The 21747-nt window shown below is 44.1% G+C and overlaps 2 protein-coding genes across 3 annotated transcripts in view; both read left to right on the forward strand.

Moving 5' to 3' along the window:
• Nucleotides 1-18702, forward strand: part of LOC142858688 (2-5A-dependent ribonuclease-like) — a 32122-nt gene extending 13420 nt beyond the window's left edge. The window contains exon 9 of the transcript XR_012912067.1: nucleotides 18493-18702. The gene's annotated coding sequence lies outside the window, so the exon portion shown is untranslated. The remainder of the gene's footprint in view (nucleotides 1-18492) is intronic.
• Rnasel (ribonuclease L) lies at nucleotides 5495-18499 on the forward strand. 2 transcript variants are annotated; one of them, XM_075988263.1, is made up of 8 exons: nucleotides 5502-5587; nucleotides 6417-6577; nucleotides 7499-9101; nucleotides 9765-9850; nucleotides 12127-12332; nucleotides 13294-13426; nucleotides 15142-15275; nucleotides 16598-18499. In XM_075988263.1, exons 3-8 carry the CDS (start codon nucleotides 7625-7627, stop codon nucleotides 16767-16769), a joined length of 2208 nt encoding a protein of 735 aa, XP_075844378.1. In that variant the 5' UTR covers nucleotides 5502-5587; nucleotides 6417-6577; nucleotides 7499-7624; the 3' UTR covers nucleotides 16770-18499. The 2 variants fall into 2 exon arrangements, with proteins under 2 accessions (XP_075844379.1, XP_075844378.1); XM_075988264.1 differs by lacking the exon at nucleotides 6417-6577 and having other exon boundaries at nucleotides 5495-5587.
• Nucleotides 18703-21747: the final 3045 nt, after the last annotated feature.

A 21747-nucleotide genomic window follows, 5' to 3' on the forward strand; every position in this document is an offset into this window, starting at 1 on the left:
AGTGGGAGAAATTTCTAATGCTCACCTCCTGAGTATGTTAAGGAAAAACTACCTTTTCTATCTTGTGTACTGTAAATGAAGAGACTAAAAAGACCGCACACAAAAACTATACATGGAGGGCCAGGTGGTGGTGCCGCACGCCTTTAATCCCAGCGCTCGGGAGGCAGAGGAAGGCAGATCTTTATGAGTTCGTGGCCAACCTGGTCTACAAGAGCTAGTTCCAGGACAGGCTCCAAAGATCCAGAGAAACCTTGTCTTGAAAAAACAAAACAAAAACAAACAACAACAACAACAAAAAAACTAAAGATGGAGAGATGAAAAGAGAAACATGTCTGAAGTGTGGGTGTAATAAATAATTTTTTTTTTTGGTTTTTTGAGACAGGGTTTCTCTGTGGTTTTGGAGCCTGTCCTGGAACTAGCTCTTGTAGACCAGGCTGGTCTCGAACTCACAGAGATCCGCCTGCCTCTGCCTCCCAAGTGCTGGGATTAAAGGCGTGCGCCACCATCGCCTGGTGTAATACATGAATTCTAAAGTCCACACATACCCTGGCTCTGAGAAAAATGGTGTGGACTTCATTTTCATAGGAGAAATATTATGCTTTCAGCAATCATTTTTTTATGCTTAAGGAAAGAAAAATACTCATGGAACAATAGAATTTTAAATATTCTTTACATAAAACTGGGCTGTTTTATATTAGTGAAACATCCTTGTTATGAGCAGGCTCCTGTACAGGTAAGAGAGACATCCTTGTAAGAACAAGCCCTTGTACAGGTAAAGGAGACTTCCTGCTGAGAGCAGGCCCTGTACAGGTGAGAGCGACCACAACTGCAGTGAACTGAAGCTCTGCTGAGGTCACACAGTTCTCACAGAATTCCCCACACGGCCAGCAGAAAAGGAAAAAACCTTTCAAAATGGTCAATGTTTGACTTAAAAATTTTTTTTGAGATTATAACTACATCATCTCCCTCTTCCCTTTTCTCCTTTCAACCCTTCCATATACCCCTCCTTGCTCTCAAATTCATGACCTCTTTTTCCCATTTACATACATACATACAGTTCCTAAATACATAAGCACACCCTGCTCAGTCTGTAGGATGTAGTTTTATGTATGTATTCTCAGGGCTGACCGTTTGGTGCTGGATAACCAACTGTGTGCTCCTCCCTGGGGAAGACCATGTCTCCTGCTCTCTGCATTGCTTTGTTGTTTGTAGATGTAGATCTCTCTGTAGGGTTGAGAGGGTTCCCCCCCCCCTCTTAGTCAGCATGTCCCTTAGTGCTTCGTGCTTAGAAAAAAAGGTAGTTTTTCCTTAACATACGGCCTGGAACCAAAACCGAGCGAAGGATGTCAGGATTAAACATGCATACACCTCTCTAGTAGCTGGTAAAAGAACAGCACCATGGAGATTTTTATACCTAACACAGTCAGGTGGGCCAACAGGTGAAGATCCCATCGCCTGATCCTCCATCAAGGCCAGGGCAACACGTGCTCAGGAAGCAGGGCTGGCAAACAAGTCTGACATAGCTTTCAGAAGCTCAAATCAGAAGGGCAGGAAAAGGTCGCTAGTGGGGGAGAGCAGCTGGAGGCCAGGGCTCCAAAGGGTCCCAACACCTTGGTATCATTCTTGTTCAGCTCATGATTGGGCAGTCATGTTGGTGACAGAAGCAGTACTCTGAAAAGCCTTCTACTATCACTCTAATACCAAAGCCAGGAAAAGAAACAACAGGAGGAAAAGATCCCCGATATATACCTAAAGGATGCTCAGTCATACCAAAAGGACATGTGCTCAATGATGTTCATAGCGGCATTATTTGTGATAACCAGAACCTTGAAACAACCTAAATGCCTCTTGACTGAAGAATGGATAAAGAAGATGTGGTAAATTTACACAATGGAGAACTTCACAGCAGAAAAAAAAAATAATGACATCTTGAAATTTGCAGCAAATGGATGGATCTAGAAAATATCATATTGAGTGAGGTAACCAAGAACCAGAAAGACAAACATAATATGTACTCATTCATAAGTGGCCTTTAAACATAAAGTGAAGAAAAATCAGCCTATAATTCACAATCCCATAGAACCTAGACAACAAAGAGGACCATACATGGATCTAATTTACATGGGAAGTAGAAAAATAGAATATCTCTTGAGTAAATTGGGAGTGTAGGGATCATGGGAGATGAAGGGAAGGAAGTGGATACAAATATATAGCTCAATAAAAACAATAAAAAGATTCTAAACTTTAAAATATATATCTATATAGACTCTGAGGCCTAGAAAGTCTAAATGAGCCAGTTAAATATAAAGAGGTAGCAAGTAGCTGTGGGGGTTAGCAGCTGCCACCCAGCAAGCCAGTCCAGACATTCGCACACCACTGATAGGGAAATGTCAGTATCTAGAATGTCCACTTTACCCCTCTGTCGTCTATCTGAGAGCCCAGAAGGCCTTGGGTAAGCTAAGTGTGTGTCTGGAAGTGAGCTCCAGGTCAAGCCCTGGAGTCGTTCTTTTTGGTCAAAGGAAGGATCAAGGTAACAACAGTTCTAACATCTTGAGTGTGGGAAGTAGGTCCAGGGTTGTGGGGCTCGGTGGTATGTCCTTACATTTGCTGGATATATGTCCTTACATTTCCTGGAGATATGTCCTTACATTTGCTGGAGATATGTCCTTACATTTGCTGGAGATATGTCCTTACATTTCCTGGAGATATGTCCTTACATTTCCTGGAGATATGTCCTTACATTTCCTGGAGATATGTCCTTACGTTTGCCTTGGCCTTGTGCTTTCTCTCGGTGTCTCCAGTCCAGGCTTACCACTTTCTCCTTGGCCTGCCCTTTTCTCTTGGTAAACTATCCTTCTTCAAAGTTTAAACCCCACCCCATGGACTCGTTTCCCTTGATGATAGCTTATATAATATAACCCCTGCTAGTTCCCGCTGCTGTGACCAGCCTGCCTAGGCCACTGAGGAGGTTACCTCAACGACTGCTGCTTTTTTCCATTCCCTGCTATGCAACAGGCACACCTCTTAAAAATGTTATCAGTCTCTGTCTCCTTTCATCACCTGCTGAAGGTTTGGATGCTCAACTTACTAGACCTGGATGGAGGTGGGGGTTCCTTGGACCTCCCACAGGACAGGGAACCCTGATTGCTTTTCGGGCTGGGGGGGGGGACTTAATTGGGGGAGGGGGAGGGAAATGGGAGGCGGTGGCGGGGAAGAGACAGAAATCTTTAATAAATAAATAAATTTATAAAAAAAATAAAATAAAAAAATGTTATCAGGTGGTGGTGGTGCATTCCTTTAGTCCCAGCACTCAGGAGGTAAAGGAAGGCAAATCTCTGTGAGTTTGAGACCAGCCTGTCTACAGCATTTGTCCAGAACAGGCTTCAAAGCTATATAGAGAAACCCTGTCTCGAAAGACAAACACACACACACACACACACACACACACACACACACACACACACACACACACAGAGAGAGAGAGAGAGAGAGAGAGAGAGAGAGAGAGAGAGAACCAGAAAAAACGAAAACGGAAACACACAAACAAAAAAGTTGTCAGCCACAGCTCTGTCTCTTGTCCCTCTGTCCCTCCTGCCTGGTCTCTCTGTCTGTCTGGTTCATTCATGTCCCCACTCCTAGAAGGCCTTCCTCTCTTTCCCTCTGCCCCTTCCCCACAATCGCCCTGCACTACCTCTGTTCCCCGACGAGCAGACCTTGGCGGGTCCTCTGTAAGGTACCCACTCCGCTGCATTTTTTTTAAAATCCTTTCAACCCATAAGGCAAATAAACCCTTTCTCCCAAGCTGATTTGAATCAGTGTCTTCCCACAGCAACAGAGGAAGACAGGATTGTCACCCATGCACGGAAATGGAAGCGAGGCACACTGACAGCATGCTTCTTCATGGCTACGTCTGCCAGACAGCCACCTGAAACTGAAGCCTGGCTGCACGCATTGCCTGAGACCCAGCTAGCTGTTCCAGAAGTCCAGGCAGAAGCTTTCTGTAGCTATGAATTAAGTTTGGTTGTGGTTTGTTACTCGAGAACAGAGGAACCCAGAGTCCAAACAGAGTTTAACGTCTCCTGACTGGCCAGTTTTGGTGGCCTCCTTGCTCTGAATAGAGTCCAAAGTCTTATCGTTAAGTATTTTCTGATGTGACAAACCTCTCTGCTGATGCAATAATCCAAATCAAACCGGATCAGACCAAATTAGAATATTCCCAGGTTTAATGGGTGTCAGCACTCCCGGGATGCCCTCCCCACCCCCAGAAAAAACACAGAGAGGGGGAAAGGAGAACTGGAATGACCACCAGAGAGGGAGAAGGGGAGACCGTGTGTTCATTCTCTGGGGGGCAGTTTAAATAGCCCGTGGCAGGGGTCTTGACCCTCCATGGGGAGGGGTCACCATTTGGCAGGCTTTCTCAGAGGTGGAGTTTGGACTGAGGCAACTCCCAGGGGAGGGAGCTTTGAAATGGAACATTTTAAAATGGATGCCAAGGGGTGGGGTGAAGCCCCCAATGAAACACTATAAGGCCCTACCTGACGTGAAACTCCACTTCCTCCTACTCCAGCTTCACTGGCCTCTAAGCTGTTCCTTGATTCGACCAGAAATTGTTCCTGTTGGGTTCAGGGTAGGTCACACAAAGATGGGAACAGACCACCAAAGTCTAATAAACAAGAAAAAAACTTTATTCCAGAAACCAGATCCCAGGAAAAAAAATTAAATCAAAAATCTCCATGGGGCACAACAAGCTTATCAGCTAGCTGAGACCACAGCCAGAGATGGATTTTGTAAGGCTGAGGCAAAGGCCGGTTTCTGAACCCACCTTTTTATAATGGGGGCTCCAAGCATTAGGTCTGAATAAGGGAATTTTTACAATCTCAAGGTAAAACCCAGTTACAGATTGCCTTGCTTTACAATCTCCATTAACAGAATTTTTCAGTTAAACTAGTGATTGTACTTAATCTATTGTCTTCCTTCTTACTTTCAGATGGTGTTTACTGAAGCCCAGTGCTCTCCCCTTTGACGCTGCCTGTTTCCATAGCCGGAAAATGCAGTACCCAGAGGTCATATACCTGTCTCCTAAAGTAAACTCAGCTCATATCTGTGTTAACCAAGGATGGCCAGGGATGTTAGGTTTGTGGATAAGCCGCTGCATCTCAAGTGCTTCCAGTCGTCACTGGCAACAGACGCTCTTCCTGCCCTGCTCCTGCTGGCTGCATAGTGGGTTATGTGTTTATTTTCTTGTTTCCCTCCAAGAACACAGGATTTGTGGTAACAGGGAAGATACAAGAGTGATTGGTGAAGTTGGGTCCTATGACCTCAAAGTTGAGTGCCCTGATGCCTTTCATATCTGTTCTGCTTGCTCAAGGTAGAGTCTTTGTTTTCTTTAATGGGGAGAAAGATTGCTGGGGCTCTGTCTGGGCTGACCATGTGTGTACAACTTCTGTTCTTCCGTTTTCTCACTCCTCTCTTGGCTCCGCCCTGCTGACTCAGTGACATGCCACAAGGAAATGTTCATCTAGGGGATGTTCTTAAAGGATCGCTGCTGCCAAAAGAACGGATCTGCTGGGGAGTCTGACTTTGGAAGGTAAGGTGGGGTGGAGCAGAGCCAGCAGGGCCTGAGGAGTCCTGGTTTGCCTATTCTCTCAGGGCTGCTGGGGTGGGGATGGAAAGCCTGGAGGATTTGTGCAGCAGCCCTGTGATCCTGAGTCCTCCCTCCTGAGGTTGTCACTGTCCACACACTGTTTATTTATGATCCCTGCTTCTGGGGCAGCTCTGGAAGGATGACGGGGAGAAAATGAAAGTGAAAGCAGGCTTTGTGTGCTGAGGGCTCCATTCCAGGCTGGGTTTCCTCCTCTGCTCCTTACTTCACACCAGCCCACCTCACAGCCAGTTTAGTCAGGACTGGGGGCATCAGTGACTTCGGGAATTGGTAGTCAGAGTACAAGGCATGTGTAGATCTTAGAGGGAGGCGTTGTGTGGTTTGTAGCAGACACAGCAGTTTAGGTGTTCAGGTTAAGAAGGGCTGACCAAAAACTGAACTGTATGAGTGAACTGGATCCAACACTAGAGCCTGATGAAGCCACTGACCTAAATGGTCAGGAGAGAGGATTTGACACACACACACACACACACACACACACACACACACACACACACACACACACACACACAAATTCACAAAGAGGCATAATATATACTGTCCCATTCATTCAGTGCCCAGTACCTGCTACACTCCCTAACTCACTGTAACCTATGTCTCTGTTTATTGTTGTCTGCTATTGAGGAAACACTATTGCAACTGAGTGGTTTATGAGTGTGCAATCGGAAGTGAAAGTCAAAAGTTGCACACCCGGAAATCCAAAGTGAGCCCATGATTCACTTTTTTCCATGACTAACTCAATAAAAACGCACAGGGGAGTAAAGAGGACAGGCGTGGAGAACACAGTAGCGCGTGTAAGGTGACCAGCCTCACCTGGGAGGAAGAAACTCAGATGGACAGAGACAAAGAAACACACGTTTCTTCTTAAGGGAGCTTGCTCGTGCTCCCGCAGCCCCAGGAGCAGCCAATTGCTAGGTAAGAACGTTTATAGAATACTGAAGAAAGCAGGCAGTTTTCAGACCAGTCATGAGGCGTTAGGACGTCTATCATAAGAAATCTGCGTGAGGAAAACAAGATGAAATGAGCTGAATTATCCACCACTTCATTCAGAATTGTATTAAACTGTTTAATTTTAAAAATGTCATTTTAAATATTAAGATATTCAAGATTAGAAAATGAAAATAAGCATGTAAGTTCTGAGTCACTTAGCATAGCCTTAGTCCAGCCTGAAAATCAATCTGTATGCATGAAAAAAAGAAATCAATAGAAAGGAAAGGCCATGACTGCTCCTAGGTATGGTAGAGGAAAAAGTTTATTATAGATTAAAGGGAGCATGTAGAAAAAGGCAAGGACATCTGGGAAAGTCCAGGGTGAGCATCACCAGACTGAGCTGGATCATGTGGAGAGAGGTTGAGGGGAAAAAAGAGAGGAGAAAGGGGAACCAGGGCAGCAGCCAGGAGGCTTAAGGTACAAAATGAGCCCATAAACCAAGTGTCTGGCTTCTGTAAGAAAGAGCCCCTGCGGGAAGGACAGCCCAGTCCCCAGGCTAGAGTTCAAGGTAGAGACGCAGGGTCTGCCAGCCACACCCTGTGACAGGTAGAGACTGAGTGATGCTGGGAGAACCTGGCTGCCAGGTCCTCTTTGATAAGTTAAGTAGGCACCTCAGCTATTTGTCCCAGGTTTGAAACTTAACATTATACACTAAATATTGGTAGCAGTTGCTTTGGGGGCCTGGGACTATGGAGTAATAATTTTCTCATCTTAAATTTATATAAATTCACAATAGTCTGCAACTTAGAAATTTCTAATTAAGCAAGTAAATGTGTTTAGTAAAGGCTTCTTACGGGTATAGCTGAGTTCTGTGTCAGACAAAGTCACCTCTTCTCTTGTCTACAGAGGAGACCTCAGAAGACGGAACAATAAGCCCAATTCCTATCCCAAGACTCTCATAGCGTCCCAAAGACACAAGTGTTCATATCTCAAGGAAAAGGCTGAAAACAGTAGGCATTAGAATTGACTACCATGGAGACCAGAGATCATGACACTCCCCAGGATGGAACCACATCCTCAAGCAGTCAGAGAACCACTGATGAAAACAGTCTTTCGCTGAATAAAGCTGTTGAAGAGGGAAATGTTGACAAGATCCTGCAATTGCTGGACAGAGGGGCTGACGTCAATGTCTGTGAAGACATCGGGGGCTGGACACCTTTGCACAATGCAGTGAAGTTGGGCAGGGTAAACATTGTAGATGTCCTGCTTCGTCATGGTGCTGACCCTCACAGGAGGAAGAAGAATGGGGCCACTCCCTTCATCATCGCTGGGACCCATGGAGACGTGAGACTGCTCCAGAGATTCCTCTCTGAAGGAGCAGATGTCAATGAGTGTGACTTCAATGGCTTCACGGCTTTCATGGAAGCTGCCGAGTATGGTAAAGTAGAAGCCTTAAAATTCCTTTTTGATAAGGGAGCCGATGTGAATTTGAGACGGAAGACAACAGAGGACAAAAGGCGACTGAAGAAAGGAGGGGCCACAGCTCTCATGAGTGCTGCTGAAAAGGGCCACACAGAAGCCTTGAGTGTTCTCCTCAATGACATGGGGGCAGAGGTCGATGCCCGGGACAACATGGGCAGAAATGCCTTGATCCGTACTCTGCAGGAAGAGGACTGGGAAAACGTGGAGGAGATTACTCGCCTTCTGCTGCAGCACGGGGCTGATGCCAATGTGAGAGGAGAAGGGGGGAAGACACCCCTGATGGCGGCAGTGGAAAGGAAACACAAAGGCTTGGTGGAGATGCTCTTGAGTCAGGAGGGCATAAACATTGACGACAGAGATAATGAGGGCAAGACGGCCCTGCAATTTGCAGTTGAACTCAAACAGAAGAGTATCGTCCAGTTGCTATGCGCTAAGGGAGCTAGTACCAGGTGTGCGGATCTAGTTGGGATAGCCAGGCGGAATTATGATACTTCAATTATGGAGATTCTTTCCCGTTATGGAGCTAATGATCAAAGTGTCCCTCCTGCTGGTGACTGGTTGCCTCACAGTTCACGCTGGGGAGAAGCCTTGAAAAAACTCCACAGAGTGCACAGACCCATGATTGGCAAACTCAAGATCTTTCTAGATGATGAATTTAAAATTGCTAGCACTTCTGAAGGAGGCATCTACCTGGGGTTCTATGACAATCGAGAGGCGGCTGTGAAGGTCTTTTGTGAGGACAGCTCACGTGCACGCAATGAAATCCTCTGTCTGCAGGGCTGCCCTGGCCACAGTAACTTTGTGACTTTCTATGGACGCGAGATCAGCAAGGCCTGTTTATATGTGTGTCTGTCCCTGTGTGAGTGGACATTGGAAGAGTTCCTGGGTGAACACAGAGCGGAACCGGTGGAGAACGGAGAAGATGAGTTTTCCCGCAATGTGCTATTGTCTGTTTTTGTGGCTGTCCAAAGACTACACTTGCATGGATTTGCTCATCAGGATCTAAAGCCCCCAAACATCTTAATAGGTGAGGCCTTGTGGTGGTCTTTCATGTGTGGCTGTAACAGAACATGGCAGATTAAGAGATTGGTAAAGAATGGAGATTTATTTCTGATCATCATGGAGACAACATGACTCACTTCTTGAGGGCTAACTCCCCGACTTACTCACGTTTAGATCTCATTCCCACCTTCTACCATTCTCTCATTCCTCTTTCTGGGGACTCAGTGGAGCCTTCTAAAAGGAAGAAGAACCCCCAAGAGGAACCATCTCATTTCGGACCTCTGAGGGTGGTCTAAAGACCAGTGCAGCTTGGATCTGGTGGGCTTTACTGAATGGAAAGCGATGCCAAGACGTTCCTAGACTCAGAACTTTCATTGTTAGCTGTTGGTTAGCTGTTAGTTACCCATAGACCGTATCCTTAACTATGGCCAGTAGCCGCATGGACACTGTGCTGTGTCCTAGGAGCTGTGAAAGTGGACAGCTGGTTAACTTCACCCTCATCTTTCTCTACTGTCTGTCCTGTACAAATAAAAATATGTGTCCTGCTCTTGACAGATAACTAATAGAACAAATATGTATTCTTATTGATCTTCAGAGATGGCAGACTGCATGTCATGTTACATATTTATTTAAGTGTTTTATCACACCACAGAGAATACTTTTATTCACCTCTGAAACTGTCTCTTAGATGACAAGAAAGCAATTCGCCTGGCAGATTTTGATCAGAGCGTCCAGTGCATGGGAGATCCACGGGCGGTCAAGAAAGACTTGCAGGTAATTTCTGTGGCCGGGTTAAATTTTTCTCACCTTTGCTTCCTTATTTGTTTATTACCCCACTCCCTAGGGTTAGGTAAGGAACTTCCTATTTTAATCCAGAAGGAAAGCTTTCCCATGGCTTCCCTCCACTGTGTCCACTGTCCTCACTCCCTTGCCCACAGCGGCATTTCTGTGTCTTTCCTCAGGAGATCTTTCACCAGGCTGAGGAGATGGTGAAATAGCTGAGTTGGTGCTAAGCTGCCTCTCACTGTGGTCCCTTTCTTTATCTGTGTTTCCTTCTTCCTCACCAGCTGAATAAGTAACTAACGCGAGGGTGCCTCTTCTTCAGAGACTTCCAGGAGGCATTTCTGAATACCTCATAGGTTCCTTCTGGAAATATTTTTCTGCCTGAGGGTAAAGCAAATGAGATTTTCTCCCAACTCTATTCAAACTTACCTGCTAAGAACCAAACAAAGTCAGATATGGAGGTTACAGACAGGTCTGGAGTGTTGGAGTCAGGCTTCAGCTCCAAAGAGGCAGAGCTCAGCAGAAGCCTTAAGACTAAACAGGTCCATCATAGGGAATAGGTTCCAGAAAAGCAAGCTTATGTACCAGGGACAGATCCTGATCCCACTGCTAGGGGCCCCACAAACAGAACAAGCTACACAACTGTCACACACATATGCAGAGGGTCAAGGTCAGTCCCATGTAGGCTCTTTAGCTATCATTCTAAGGACCATGAACTCCCCATAATGATCCTGACCTCCCCAAATGATCCTGACCCCCAGCTTACATAATGCCCTCTCCCTCTCTTCTACTGGACTCCTAGAGCTCAGCCCCCTCCTTGCCTGACTGTAGACATATGCATCTGCTTCATCAGTCATTAGACAAAAGTTTTATGATGACAGGGTAGTCATCAATCTGACCAAGGGAAGGCCAGTTCAGGCACCCTCTCCACCACTGCCAGGAACTCTAGCTGGGATCATCTCCGTGGACCCGCAGGAGCCTTCCCTGCACCAGGCCTCTCTCCAATGCCAATCTCGCCCCCTCTATGAAGGTACCTTCCTCGTGTCTTTTCTCTCCATCCCTTCTCCAACTTGACCATAATAATCCCTCATGTTCCCATCCTCCCCACTATACCCCCAACCTAGTTTACCCAGGAGATCTCAAGTATTTCCTCTTCCCAGGGCGATCCTTGCATCCCTCGTAGGGTCCCCTTGTTCCCTAGTTTCTCTAGGACTGTGGATGGTAGCCGGGGTATCTTTTGCTTTACATCTACTGCCCACTTATGAGCACATGCACGCTGTGTTTGTCGTTGGGTCTGGGTTGCTTCACTCACGATGATTTTTTTTTCATCCATTTGCCCACAAATTTCATGATGTCATTATTTTTTTTTAACCTCTGAGTAATAGTCCATTGTGTAAATGTACCACATTTTTTTCATCCATTCTTCGGTTGAGGGGCATCTAGATTGTCTCCAGGTTCTGGCTATTATAAATAATGCTCTTATGAACATAGCTGAGCAAGTGTCCTTGTGCATCCTCCCTTCCTTGACTTATCCACATTCTGTCAGAACATCCAAGACCTAGATGAATCCTGCTGCCAACAAGTTTATCACATCGGCTCTGGACCAGGATAGTCTTTCAGGAACCTAAACTGTAGGCCATGTGTGGCCTTGAGAGCTCTTTGTACACAGGGCTTTGCCTTTCTCACCTAGAACCCTACAGATTCGGAGTCTAGTTGCTAACATGACATCACGGACCACAGGACTATAGCCCAGAGGTTCCTTAAAATCCCTCCCATCCTCCATTTCCACAATGTCTGGACTACTTACACATCACTGTGAGATCCTGAAGGAAGAAGGGTTTGTTTGAGATGACAGTCTTAGAGGTTTCAGTTCAGGCTAGATGTGAGGGATTGATAGACCAGCTCATCCTGGACAAGAAGTGAAGCTCAACCACAACTGGAAAAGACCAGGTCAAGTTATAGAAACCAGGACAATCCCCCACTGCACCACTTCTTCCAAATAGGTCCCACCTTCCAATGCCCCACTACTTCCATATAAGTCTACTGGCAGTGTGAATCCATCATGGGCCATTAGGCCAGAGCCCTCATGATCATAATCTTCTCTGTGAATGCCATCATAGACACATCTAGAGATTCCTCTTACTAGTCTTCTAGGAAGATCTCTGACCAATGAAACTGACAATAAGATACTAACTGCCAAATCTTCCAAGGTTACCCAAATAGGTTACCACATTGCAATTTTGGCTTGATTTATGGCTTCCGTGCAGGCCCTCGGACGGCTGGTCCTCTATGTGGTAATGAAAGGTGAAATCCCCTTTGAGACACTGATGGCTGAAAATAATATAAAGGTGGCAGAAAAGTCTCCAGACGAGGAGACTAAGGACCTCATTTGTTGCCTGTTTTCCCCTGGAGAAAATGTAGAGAACTATCTGAAGGACCTGCTTGGCCACCCTTTCTTTTGGACCTGGGAGAGGTAAGTAGACCTCGGGTTCCTGATGCTGCGACCCTTTGATACAGTTCCTCATGGTGCGCTGTGAAGGCAGATGATTCTCTCCCGTCTGCCAGTTCTCAAATAACCACTCTGAAGCTTATATTACTTCTAAACGCTTAGTTTTCAGATCTGGCTTGTTACTAGCTAACTCTGAGACTTAAATTAACCCTAATTCTTATCTATCTTTAGCCACATGGCTTGGTGTCTTCTTCAGCACAATATTCTCATCTGGCTTCTCTTTGTTTGCCAACAACTCTCTGACTCCACCTTTCCTCTTCCCAGAATTCTCCGTGTCAGGCTACCTTCCCAATCTCTTTCTGCACAGCTATCGACCAATCAGCTTTATTATTAGCAACGAGCATAGTTCACAGCACTGGTGACCCCCAACCACACAGTTATTTTTGTCACTACTTCGTAACTGTAATTTTCTACTGTTCTGATTGTAATGTAAATCTCTGCTATGCAGGATGTCTGATCTGTGGCCCCTGTGACAGGGTCTTTTGTCCCTCAAATGGATCATGAGCCACAGGTTGAGAACCATTGTGGTATGAGCAGCTGTCTGGGCTGGGCCTCAGCAGGCCCAGGCTTTCCTCTCACCTTGGCAATGTAGGCAGTGTGTCCTTGGGAGGGACAAGTTACTAGATTCTGGTTTTAACAACTGAAAAACAGGTGGGAATCAATGGGGTGGCCTCTCCCATCGTAGAAATTCAATTAAAAATCAAAGCAAACTTCCCACAGGGCAGGGAACCCTGATAGCTCTTTGAGTTGACAAGGGAGGGGGACTTGATTGGGGGAGGGGGAGGGAAATGGGAGGCGGCGGCGGGGAAGAGATAGAAATCTTTAATAAATAAATAAATTTAAAAAAAAAAACAAAAAAAATCAAAGCAAATCAATTTCCCTTTTTGGGAAAAAGTGATGAGCATGCTGTTTCCATCACTCTCAGCCGCTACAGAGCACTTCGGGATCTGGGGAATGAATCTGACATCAAAACACGAAATAATGAAAGTAAGATTCTCAAAAGACTGAACTCTAGAACACCTGGGCCTTCCAGAAGTTTCTATCAGTGGATATCTAAGGTATGAACACTTTCTGTGGTTGAGGAATGAGGGAATGTCTAACATTTTCGACTGCCTTTTCTAAGTTATTTTCTACACCCGTCTATTGTTACCAGGAAGTGAGTGGGATCATTTGCTTCTTCCCAAATGAGCCCTCTTGACTCTTTTGAGTCTCTTCTCCTTCCTTCAGAGTCAGGACCCCTAAGATACTGTCATTAAGTTCTGCCTTAGGATGGCCTTAATCCAGTCCATTAGCTCCCCTCAGGTCTAGCCAGAAGTTTTATTATGATAAGAATGATTGACTCAATAGAGCCTAAGCCATGGCGGTTCTCCACCATGAAGCCACAGCTTAGACATACTGGACACCTCTGCTGTCTGTGAGCAGCCCTGTTCCAAGGACCCACATTGTGTTGAGAAGACACATTATGAAAAAAGATAACCTTTCAAATCCTTCCTCTTCAAGACATATTCTGCTAAAATCGAATTTAGGGAAACTCTATAAAATTAATCAGCATCTCAATCTGTATCACAAACTCTCATTCTTGTAAATTTACAAACATACCTCAAATCCAATTATGTTTTAGGCCACCATCACAGTCTGGACACCGAAAAGCAGAATAGAGCATGTTCCCGTGAGGTGCACGTATCTGCAGAGATGACGCTGTGTGGTGCAGCTCATGTACAATGCACCCTGGGAGAATCCATGATCTTCAGGTCTTTGAGACCAGCAGCTTCTCTATGTCATCCCTCTGCTCTTCTCTCTGTCTTTGTTTCTGCTTCTCATTTTGTTTTCTTTCCGTGCCTTGTCTCCACTCATAATTGCTAATTTAATATAAATTTGCCTTGCCAGTCTGTAAGTCCCATGGGGCACTGTGTGTGTCATGATTCTTTGCTCAATGTATGCATATGAGACTTCAGCTCAAACTTTAAATTTTTAGAGATGGACCAACTTGAAAGTAGAGACATTTTTATATAAGTATATGATATACCTTGACCATATCCCCTCATGCCCTTCTACCCTGCTCATAACCCTTCTCTTTCTTTAGTCCCTGATGTTCTACAGTTTTGTTTCTATTTTCCTGTCAAACTTACATACATGGATTTATGTATCTAAGCAAAATTCCATTTTATTTATCTGAGAGTGACTTAATTTGCCTACTTAGACATCTCTATTTCCACCAGCTTTCATGCAAATGACAGAACTTTTTTCTTTTTATAGCTGAAAATATGCCATTGTCTACATAAACCACATTTTCTGTAGCATTCTGCGATTGAGCGACCCCTAAGTTGACTTCACATCTTGGTTACTGTGAGCAGTTCTGTGATATCTCTGTGATATGTTGACTGAGAGTCCTTTGGATGAATCCCCAGCAGGGTTGTAGCTGCTCTTTTGGTAGGATGTAGTTTTAGTTTTGTGAGGACACTCAGTACTGACTTCCATAGTGGCTAGACTGGTCAACACTTCCACACACAGTTTTAATAGGCATAATTTGTTGGGAACTAGCCAGTACAGACAAAAATGAAATCAGTCACTTATAGTGCCTCATTCAAACACGACATAACTGCCCCGCATGGCACAGTGGGGGTGGTGTCATGTACTTTCATTTGTTCTATTTGCTTCATTCATTGGTACAGGGCATTTATTTAAATTTGTATTTGGCCTTCTGATATTAACACATCATAAGGATTTGTTTTAAATTGTCATCATATCTTGGGTGTAATGTTTGGTTTTTTAGATCGACAAATATGTTATGAAAAAAATGAACGATTTCTATAAAGCTACGAGAAATCCTTATCAGAACACTGTAGGCGATCTACTGAAGTTCATTCGGAATATGGGAGAGCACATCAATGAGGATAAAAACAAGGAGTAAGTGCTTCCTTTATTCTTGTGCATCATCTGTGCAGGAGAACAATTAGAAAACACAGTTGTAAGTCTGTCCCTATGGAAAGAAGAAATCTTACTTTGATCAAGAAAAGCAAGTGGGAGGGTGGGGCTGTGGCACATGTCCTTAATAGCACAACTCAGGAGGCACAGGTAGATGGATCTCCATGAGGTCAGCCAGGCGTACACAGCAAGTTCCAGGCCAGCCAGAAATGCATAGTAAGACCCTGACAGAGAAGAAGGAGTTGGATAAAAAGAACGAGGAGAAGGAGAAAAAGCAAAAGCAATTATTTTCTGTTTTAAAAAGGAATCTCGCTGAGTCCCTGGGGCTTTACAATCAGTTACAGACATGCCCAGCAGGGTCCCATCCTCCCTTTTAGCTTTGTTGAGTTCTACTGAACAGAAGTGTCTTTCTGGGTGACTACAACAGAAGACAGGGCCACCGTATAAAGCAACTGTAGAGTCCAAACCTTGAGCGCATCTCCACATTAGTTATCAGAAGTGTCAGCTGCACACACAGACGCACACAGTACAGTTCAGAATGTTTTCTTTTTTATTATTTAGAGGTTGATTATAAAGAATTGTGGAGTTGTATTACCATTTTGTTTAATTATTACTGTTTTTTGAATTTCATACATAAGTACTGTATTGACATCGTTTCCACCCTTCCCTCCTCATCCAACTCTTCCTGTGCCCCCCCCCAGTGCCCTCTCCAATTCATGACCTCATCTCTAACTGCTGCTGCACACATACATATGTATAGATAAGCACGACCTTCTGAGTCCACGTAGTGTTGCTCATTTGTGTCTTTGTTTAGTGCTTCTTACGTGGGTTGGAACCTCTCAGAGGGGTCTTGCTCCTGGAGAAGGCTGATGCTCGCTCTCACCACCATTAACTGCCTGTAACAGCTATTTATCTCGGGGTATGGTCTTGTGAGATCTGCCTCCCCTTTCCATTTTTGTATGTTTTTGGTTTTTCTGTGTAACAGCCCTGACTGTCCTAGAAGTAGCTCTTGTAGACCAGGCTGCCCACAAATTCACAGAGACCCACCTGCCTCTGCATCCTGATTGTTGGGGTTAAACAGGTGTGCCACCATCACCTGGCTATTACTACCATTTTTATGAGTGAACAAACAAGTTCCCGAAATTTAAATCGCATAGTTATTAAAGAGTCAGGAAGCATCTTAATTCACCAGATTACAAAGTTTTTATTGTTCCCTTCATAGAAACAAGCACAGCATCAGGGCATACTCTAAGAAGGAGAAAGAGCTTAGGGCCAGTTGCCTAACTATTTGTGTTTTATTTCAGTATGAAGGAAAGAATTGGAGACCCTTCTCGTTATTTTCAGCAGACATTTCCAGATCTTGCCATTTATGTCTACAAGAAACTAAAGGACACAGAATACAGAAAACATTTTCCTCAGACTCAATCAAGCCTCAGTATGCCTGCGGCAGCAGGACCAGTGGACCTACGGAGCTGAGTCTTACAACATCAATTAACCGATTTTTAATGTGCATAGTTCCTGGGAAGCTGGATATCTCTGATCTGTTAAGCAATCTGGTTGCTTGTCAGGCCTGAGTTATGGAGCCAGTGTGTCCGTTTCTGATACAGTTAGTTCCACGCGATCACAAAAGCTATGTATCACAAAACTACGCCACTCCATTCTGGTGGACAGACTTGGGAGAGACTTCTGTTAAGATTTCATTTTTGAAAAGGTACGGACCAGCCTGGTGTACAAGAGCTAGTTCCAGGACAGGCTCCAAAACCACAGAGAAACCCTGTCTCGAAAAACCAAAAAAAAAAAAAAAAAAAAAGGTGTGTGTGTTTGTGTATGTGTGTGTGTGTGTGTGTGTGTGTGTGTGTGTGTGTGAGAGAGAGAGAGAGAGAGAGAGAGAGAGAGAGAGAGAGAGAGAGTGGGGGGAGAGAGGGGGGAGTACATGTGTCACCTGTGGAAGGTCTGAGTACAGCTCTCAGTTCTCTCTACCATTAATTGCGTTTGGGGGGTTAAATTGACAATGTGAGGCTTTTGTGGTAAGCACTGCTATCCACTTGAGTCATGTGACCAGCATGATTCCTAGTATATTAATTGCACCAAAGGAAAGAGTGTTGAGACCCCTGTGGCTGTATGTTTTATATTTATCTCATTTAATTTTTCCAATGATCTTGCAAAACAGAATTTATCATCTCCATTTAAGAACTGAGGATTGGAGCGTCATACAACCTGTCATACAACAGTGCTTAAAAAAACGTGATGTTATTGTCACATCGCACATGGGGGCGTTAAAAACAATCAACGTCTCTTCTGGGTGAAACTCTGAAGGAATATGCCAGCACATGCAAAGGGCTCCAGGAGGCTTGGTCAGTCATTCAGAGTTTGGTAACTAGCTAAAAGAATTCCATTCTTTCTGGAAGCACCTGTGTGGGTTTCTCATGAACTGAAGGTCATAGTTCTCACTTGGAGTCTTTTGTTAGTGGCAGAGCTGGGGGCATTGGCACTGCTGGCATTGAGTAAGGATGAACCAGGGATGCCCTCAAGCATTCTGTGTTGCATGAAGTAGCTCCCTCTAACAATACCACACTGTGCAGACTAAATATCAGTGGTGCTGAGGTTGAGAAAGACCATCAGAAGGGACTGGGATCCGGTTGAGCTGGCCCTGGGTCTAGGGCTGTGAAGAACATGGAACACTTCCCAGAAGAATGACTTGGGTGTGTTTTCTAGAAGATGGATCTGAAATGGAGCGGCTCCTTCTGGTGTCCCCTCCCTCCCTTCCCTGCTCCATGGTGCAATGCTCTATTTATGGTGCTGTCCCCAGATCCCTGACACATTGTCACCTCAGTATATGCTTAGTAAAAATGTTTACTCCACTATGTAATATTTGATGAATCTTCACTGAGTAATCACTGAACCATTCTTGTACATGAATGATGAGGATAAATTGCATAGACTTTAGAATTTATACTCTACACCTACATAGTTTTAAATCTAATTTTGTTTTGAAAAGGTACTGTAAGGTAAGCACTGTGATCTCCGTTTTGATAATGAGGAAACTAAGGGTAGAAATATTTTTCTGTACTCTGAGCCTGTAGCATGAGCTGTCACTGCCTTGATTTTGACAGATTTTCTGCTGTGACATCTAGTGTTCTTAAGATGGAGCTTTGGAATGGGTATTAAATGGTACCTTAGATTTTTTTCCAAAAAGAAGGTCTCTGGAAATGACTAGATGGTTGTCACTGCCAAGAGTTGTGGTCCTCTGGAAGAGACAAACTATCGGCTTAAAAGGTTTTTGAGCAGATTGATCTCTTTAAGTTTTAAAATTGAGCTTTGTTATCTGACTTGAATATGTCAATCAAAATGTCCATGTGCGAAGCATACCCAATTAAAAAATTGAATCGTTTCATTAGGTTCAACTTTCTGTGAGTGACTTGTGGTGTCCACAATAAAACAGATGAATCAAGCAATCCTTGGGTACTTTAAAAAGCAAGACAGAATGATGATAGATAGATAGGTAGATAGATAGATAGATAGATAGATAGATAGATAGATAGATAGATAGATGATAGACAGACAGACAGACAGACAGACAGACTTCGAGAAGATTAGTCATAGAAAGAAAGCAGAACCACTACCGATGAGTAAAGAAGCAGTGGACACTCCTCGTCCAGCCCAGCTATCGGTTGTCACCCTGTTATTAATTTTGTTATGTAAAGCCATTTACTTACAAGTTTTCAGCTTGTCCGCTCTCAATACTTGAGTGGGTAAAATTTCTGAGCCTCACCTCTTGAGTATGTGAGGAAACAACTACCTTTTACTATCTTGTGTACTATAAATAGAGACTAAAACGACCACACATAAAAACTCTACTTGGAGGGCTGGGCAGTGGTGGCACATGCCTTTAATTCCAACACTTGCGAGGCAAAGAGGCAGGCGAATCTCCATGAGTTCATGGCCAACCTGGTCTACAAGAGCTAGTTCCAGGACAGGCTCCAAAGATCCAAAGAAAACTTGTCTTGAAAAAAACAAAACAAACAAAAATCTATACATAGAGAGATGAAAAGAGAAACATGCCTAAAATGTGGGTGTAATACATAAATTCTAAAGTCCACACATATCCTGGCTCTGAGAAAAATGGTGTGGACTTCATTTTCATAAGAGAAATATTATCCTTTTAGCAATCATTTTTTATGCTTAAGGAAAGAAAAAATACTCATGGAACAATAGAATTTTAAATATTCTTTTTATAAAACTGGGCTGTTTTTTGTTGGTGAAACATCCTTGTTATGAGCAGGCTCCTGTACAGGTAAGAGAGACATCCTTGTAAGAACAAGCCCTTGTACAGGTAAAGGAGACGTCCTGCTAAGAGCAGGCCCTGTACAGGTAAGAGCGACCTTACCTGCAGTGAACTGAAGCTCTGCAGAGGTCACACAGTTTTCCCCACACTGCCAGCGGCAAAGGAAAAAATCTTTCGAGATGGTCAATGTTGTTGATTCAATTTTTTTTTCAGATTATAACTACATCATCTCTCTCTTCCCTTTTCTCCCTTTAAACCGTTCCATCCACCCCTCCTTTCTCTTAAATTTGTGACCTCTTTTTCTCATTTTCATACATACATACATACATACACACAAATATTTCCTAAATACATAAACAGACCCTCCTCAGTCTGTAGGATGTAGTTTTATGTATGTGTTTTCAGGACTGACCATTTGATGTTGTATCAATTGTGTGCTCCTCCCTGGGGAAGACCATGTCTCCTGCTCTCTGCATTGCTTTGCTGCTTGTAGATGTAGATCTCTCTGTAGGGTTGCGACGTCATGAACTTTCCCCCCTAACTCAGCATGTCCCCTGCCGTCATTCTTGTTCAGCTCATGATTGGGCAGTCATGTTGGTGACAGAAGCAGTACTCTGAAAATCCTTCTACTATATCACTCTAATACCAAAGCCAGGAAAAGAAACAACAGGAGGAAAAGATCCCCGATGGATGCAAACTCCACACTACTCAGTAAAATGCCTGCAGACAGAGTGCCAACACATCCAAAGATTATCACCTTTACCAAGATGGACTAATCCCTGAAATGCAGAGATGCTTCAACATATGCAATAAACCACATAAAGATATGTAATAAACCACATAAATCAACTTACTTAAAGATAATAAACACAGAAAAGGTCTTTGACAAAATCCAACATGCCTGCATGATAGACTACATTTAGGGACTACAGGAGACATATCTCAGTATAATAAGAGCTATATATGAGAAACCCATAACCAACATCGCCCTAAATGGAGAAAAGCTGGAAGCCATCCCAATGAAGTCAGGAATGAGACAGGGCTGTTCCCTATTCCCACACCTCTTCCGTATTGTGCTCAAAGCACTAGATGGACCAGTAAGTCAAGTGATGGAAATCAAGGGGATACAGATAGGAAAAGGAGTTAAACTATCCTTGTTTACAGCTGACATAATATACATGAGTCTACCAGAAACCACCTAGAAACAATAAACAAAACCAGGGTATATTTATGGAAAGGCACCTTGTCCTTTACAAATGTGGAAAGGACAAGCTGGGAAGATGGCTCAGTGGGTCAGAGTGCTTGGTGTGCAAGCATGGGGATTGAGTTGAATTCCCAGAGTTCATGTGTGAGGCAGATATGTAGGGCACATGTCTGTAATCCCAACACTCTTACCAAGAAATGGGAGGAAGAGACAGGAGAATCACCAGCGGCTTTTGAGACAGCTGATCTTGTCTTCAAAGCTAAAATAAAACAAAGGCCTTGTCTGTAATGAGCTGGTCTCTCTCTCTCTCTCTCTCTCTCTCTCTCTCTCTCTCTCTCTCTCTCTCCCTTCATTCTTTATTTCCATTCTCTGAGATATTTGGATAGACATTGAGACTCTGAAATATTTGAATAGACATTTTCATTCAGTTGTCACCATCACAGACATTTCACTGGGCATGTAGCTCACATTTGTGAATGTGTTAAGCAAGGTGTGATTGGCCTTGCCATACAGAGGTCCCAGCACATGTTAAGAACACACTGGAGAAACAACATAGATGAGCGGGCAAAAGTAATAAAGCCACCACCTTCCAATCTGTGTTTTCTAGTGCCCAGAGCCTTGGTATGTGATATCCAGAGATGTCCACGATGATGCCAGAAGATGCTGTCGTTCCCATTATGCAGAAGAGGCAGCTGATGCTCAGGAAGCGTTGCTAGGATGCCATCATTTGCAGATGTAGCCAACAGAATGTCAGGATGGGCATCTGAGTTGGAAAGGTCTTATAGGGTAGTGGTCTTTCTGGAATAGCAATTGTGGCAGGTGGGACTGGTCATGGTCACTCTTCAGATATGTGAGGATTTTCTCCTCAGCAGCTGTTAGGTGACTTTTCCTGGGGAGACAGGAACAAACGCCTATCCACCCCACAAAGGGCAAAAATAACAGGTTTAAAAAATAATCCCACCCAA

The sequence above is a fragment of the Microtus pennsylvanicus genome, chromosome 10 (assembly GCF_037038515.1).
Source record: "Microtus pennsylvanicus isolate mMicPen1 chromosome 10, mMicPen1.hap1, whole genome shotgun sequence".
NCBI lineage: Eukaryota > Metazoa > Chordata > Mammalia > Rodentia > Cricetidae > Microtus > Microtus pennsylvanicus.

Excerpts from the sequence above, each read along its gene's own strand:
- Rnasel (XM_075988264.1), top strand. The coding sequence starts at position 7,625 with ATGGAGACCAGAGATCATGACACTCCCCAGGATGGAACCACATCCTCA. Across the intron at positions 9,851-12,126 it reads CGGTCAAGAAAGACTTGCAG|GCCCTCGGACGGCTGGTCCT; the intron begins GTAATTTCTGTG and ends GCTTCCGTGCAG. Across the intron at positions 12,333-13,293 it reads TTCTTTTGGACCTGGGAGAG|CCGCTACAGAGCACTTCGGG; the intron begins GTAAGTAGACCT and ends CATCACTCTCAG.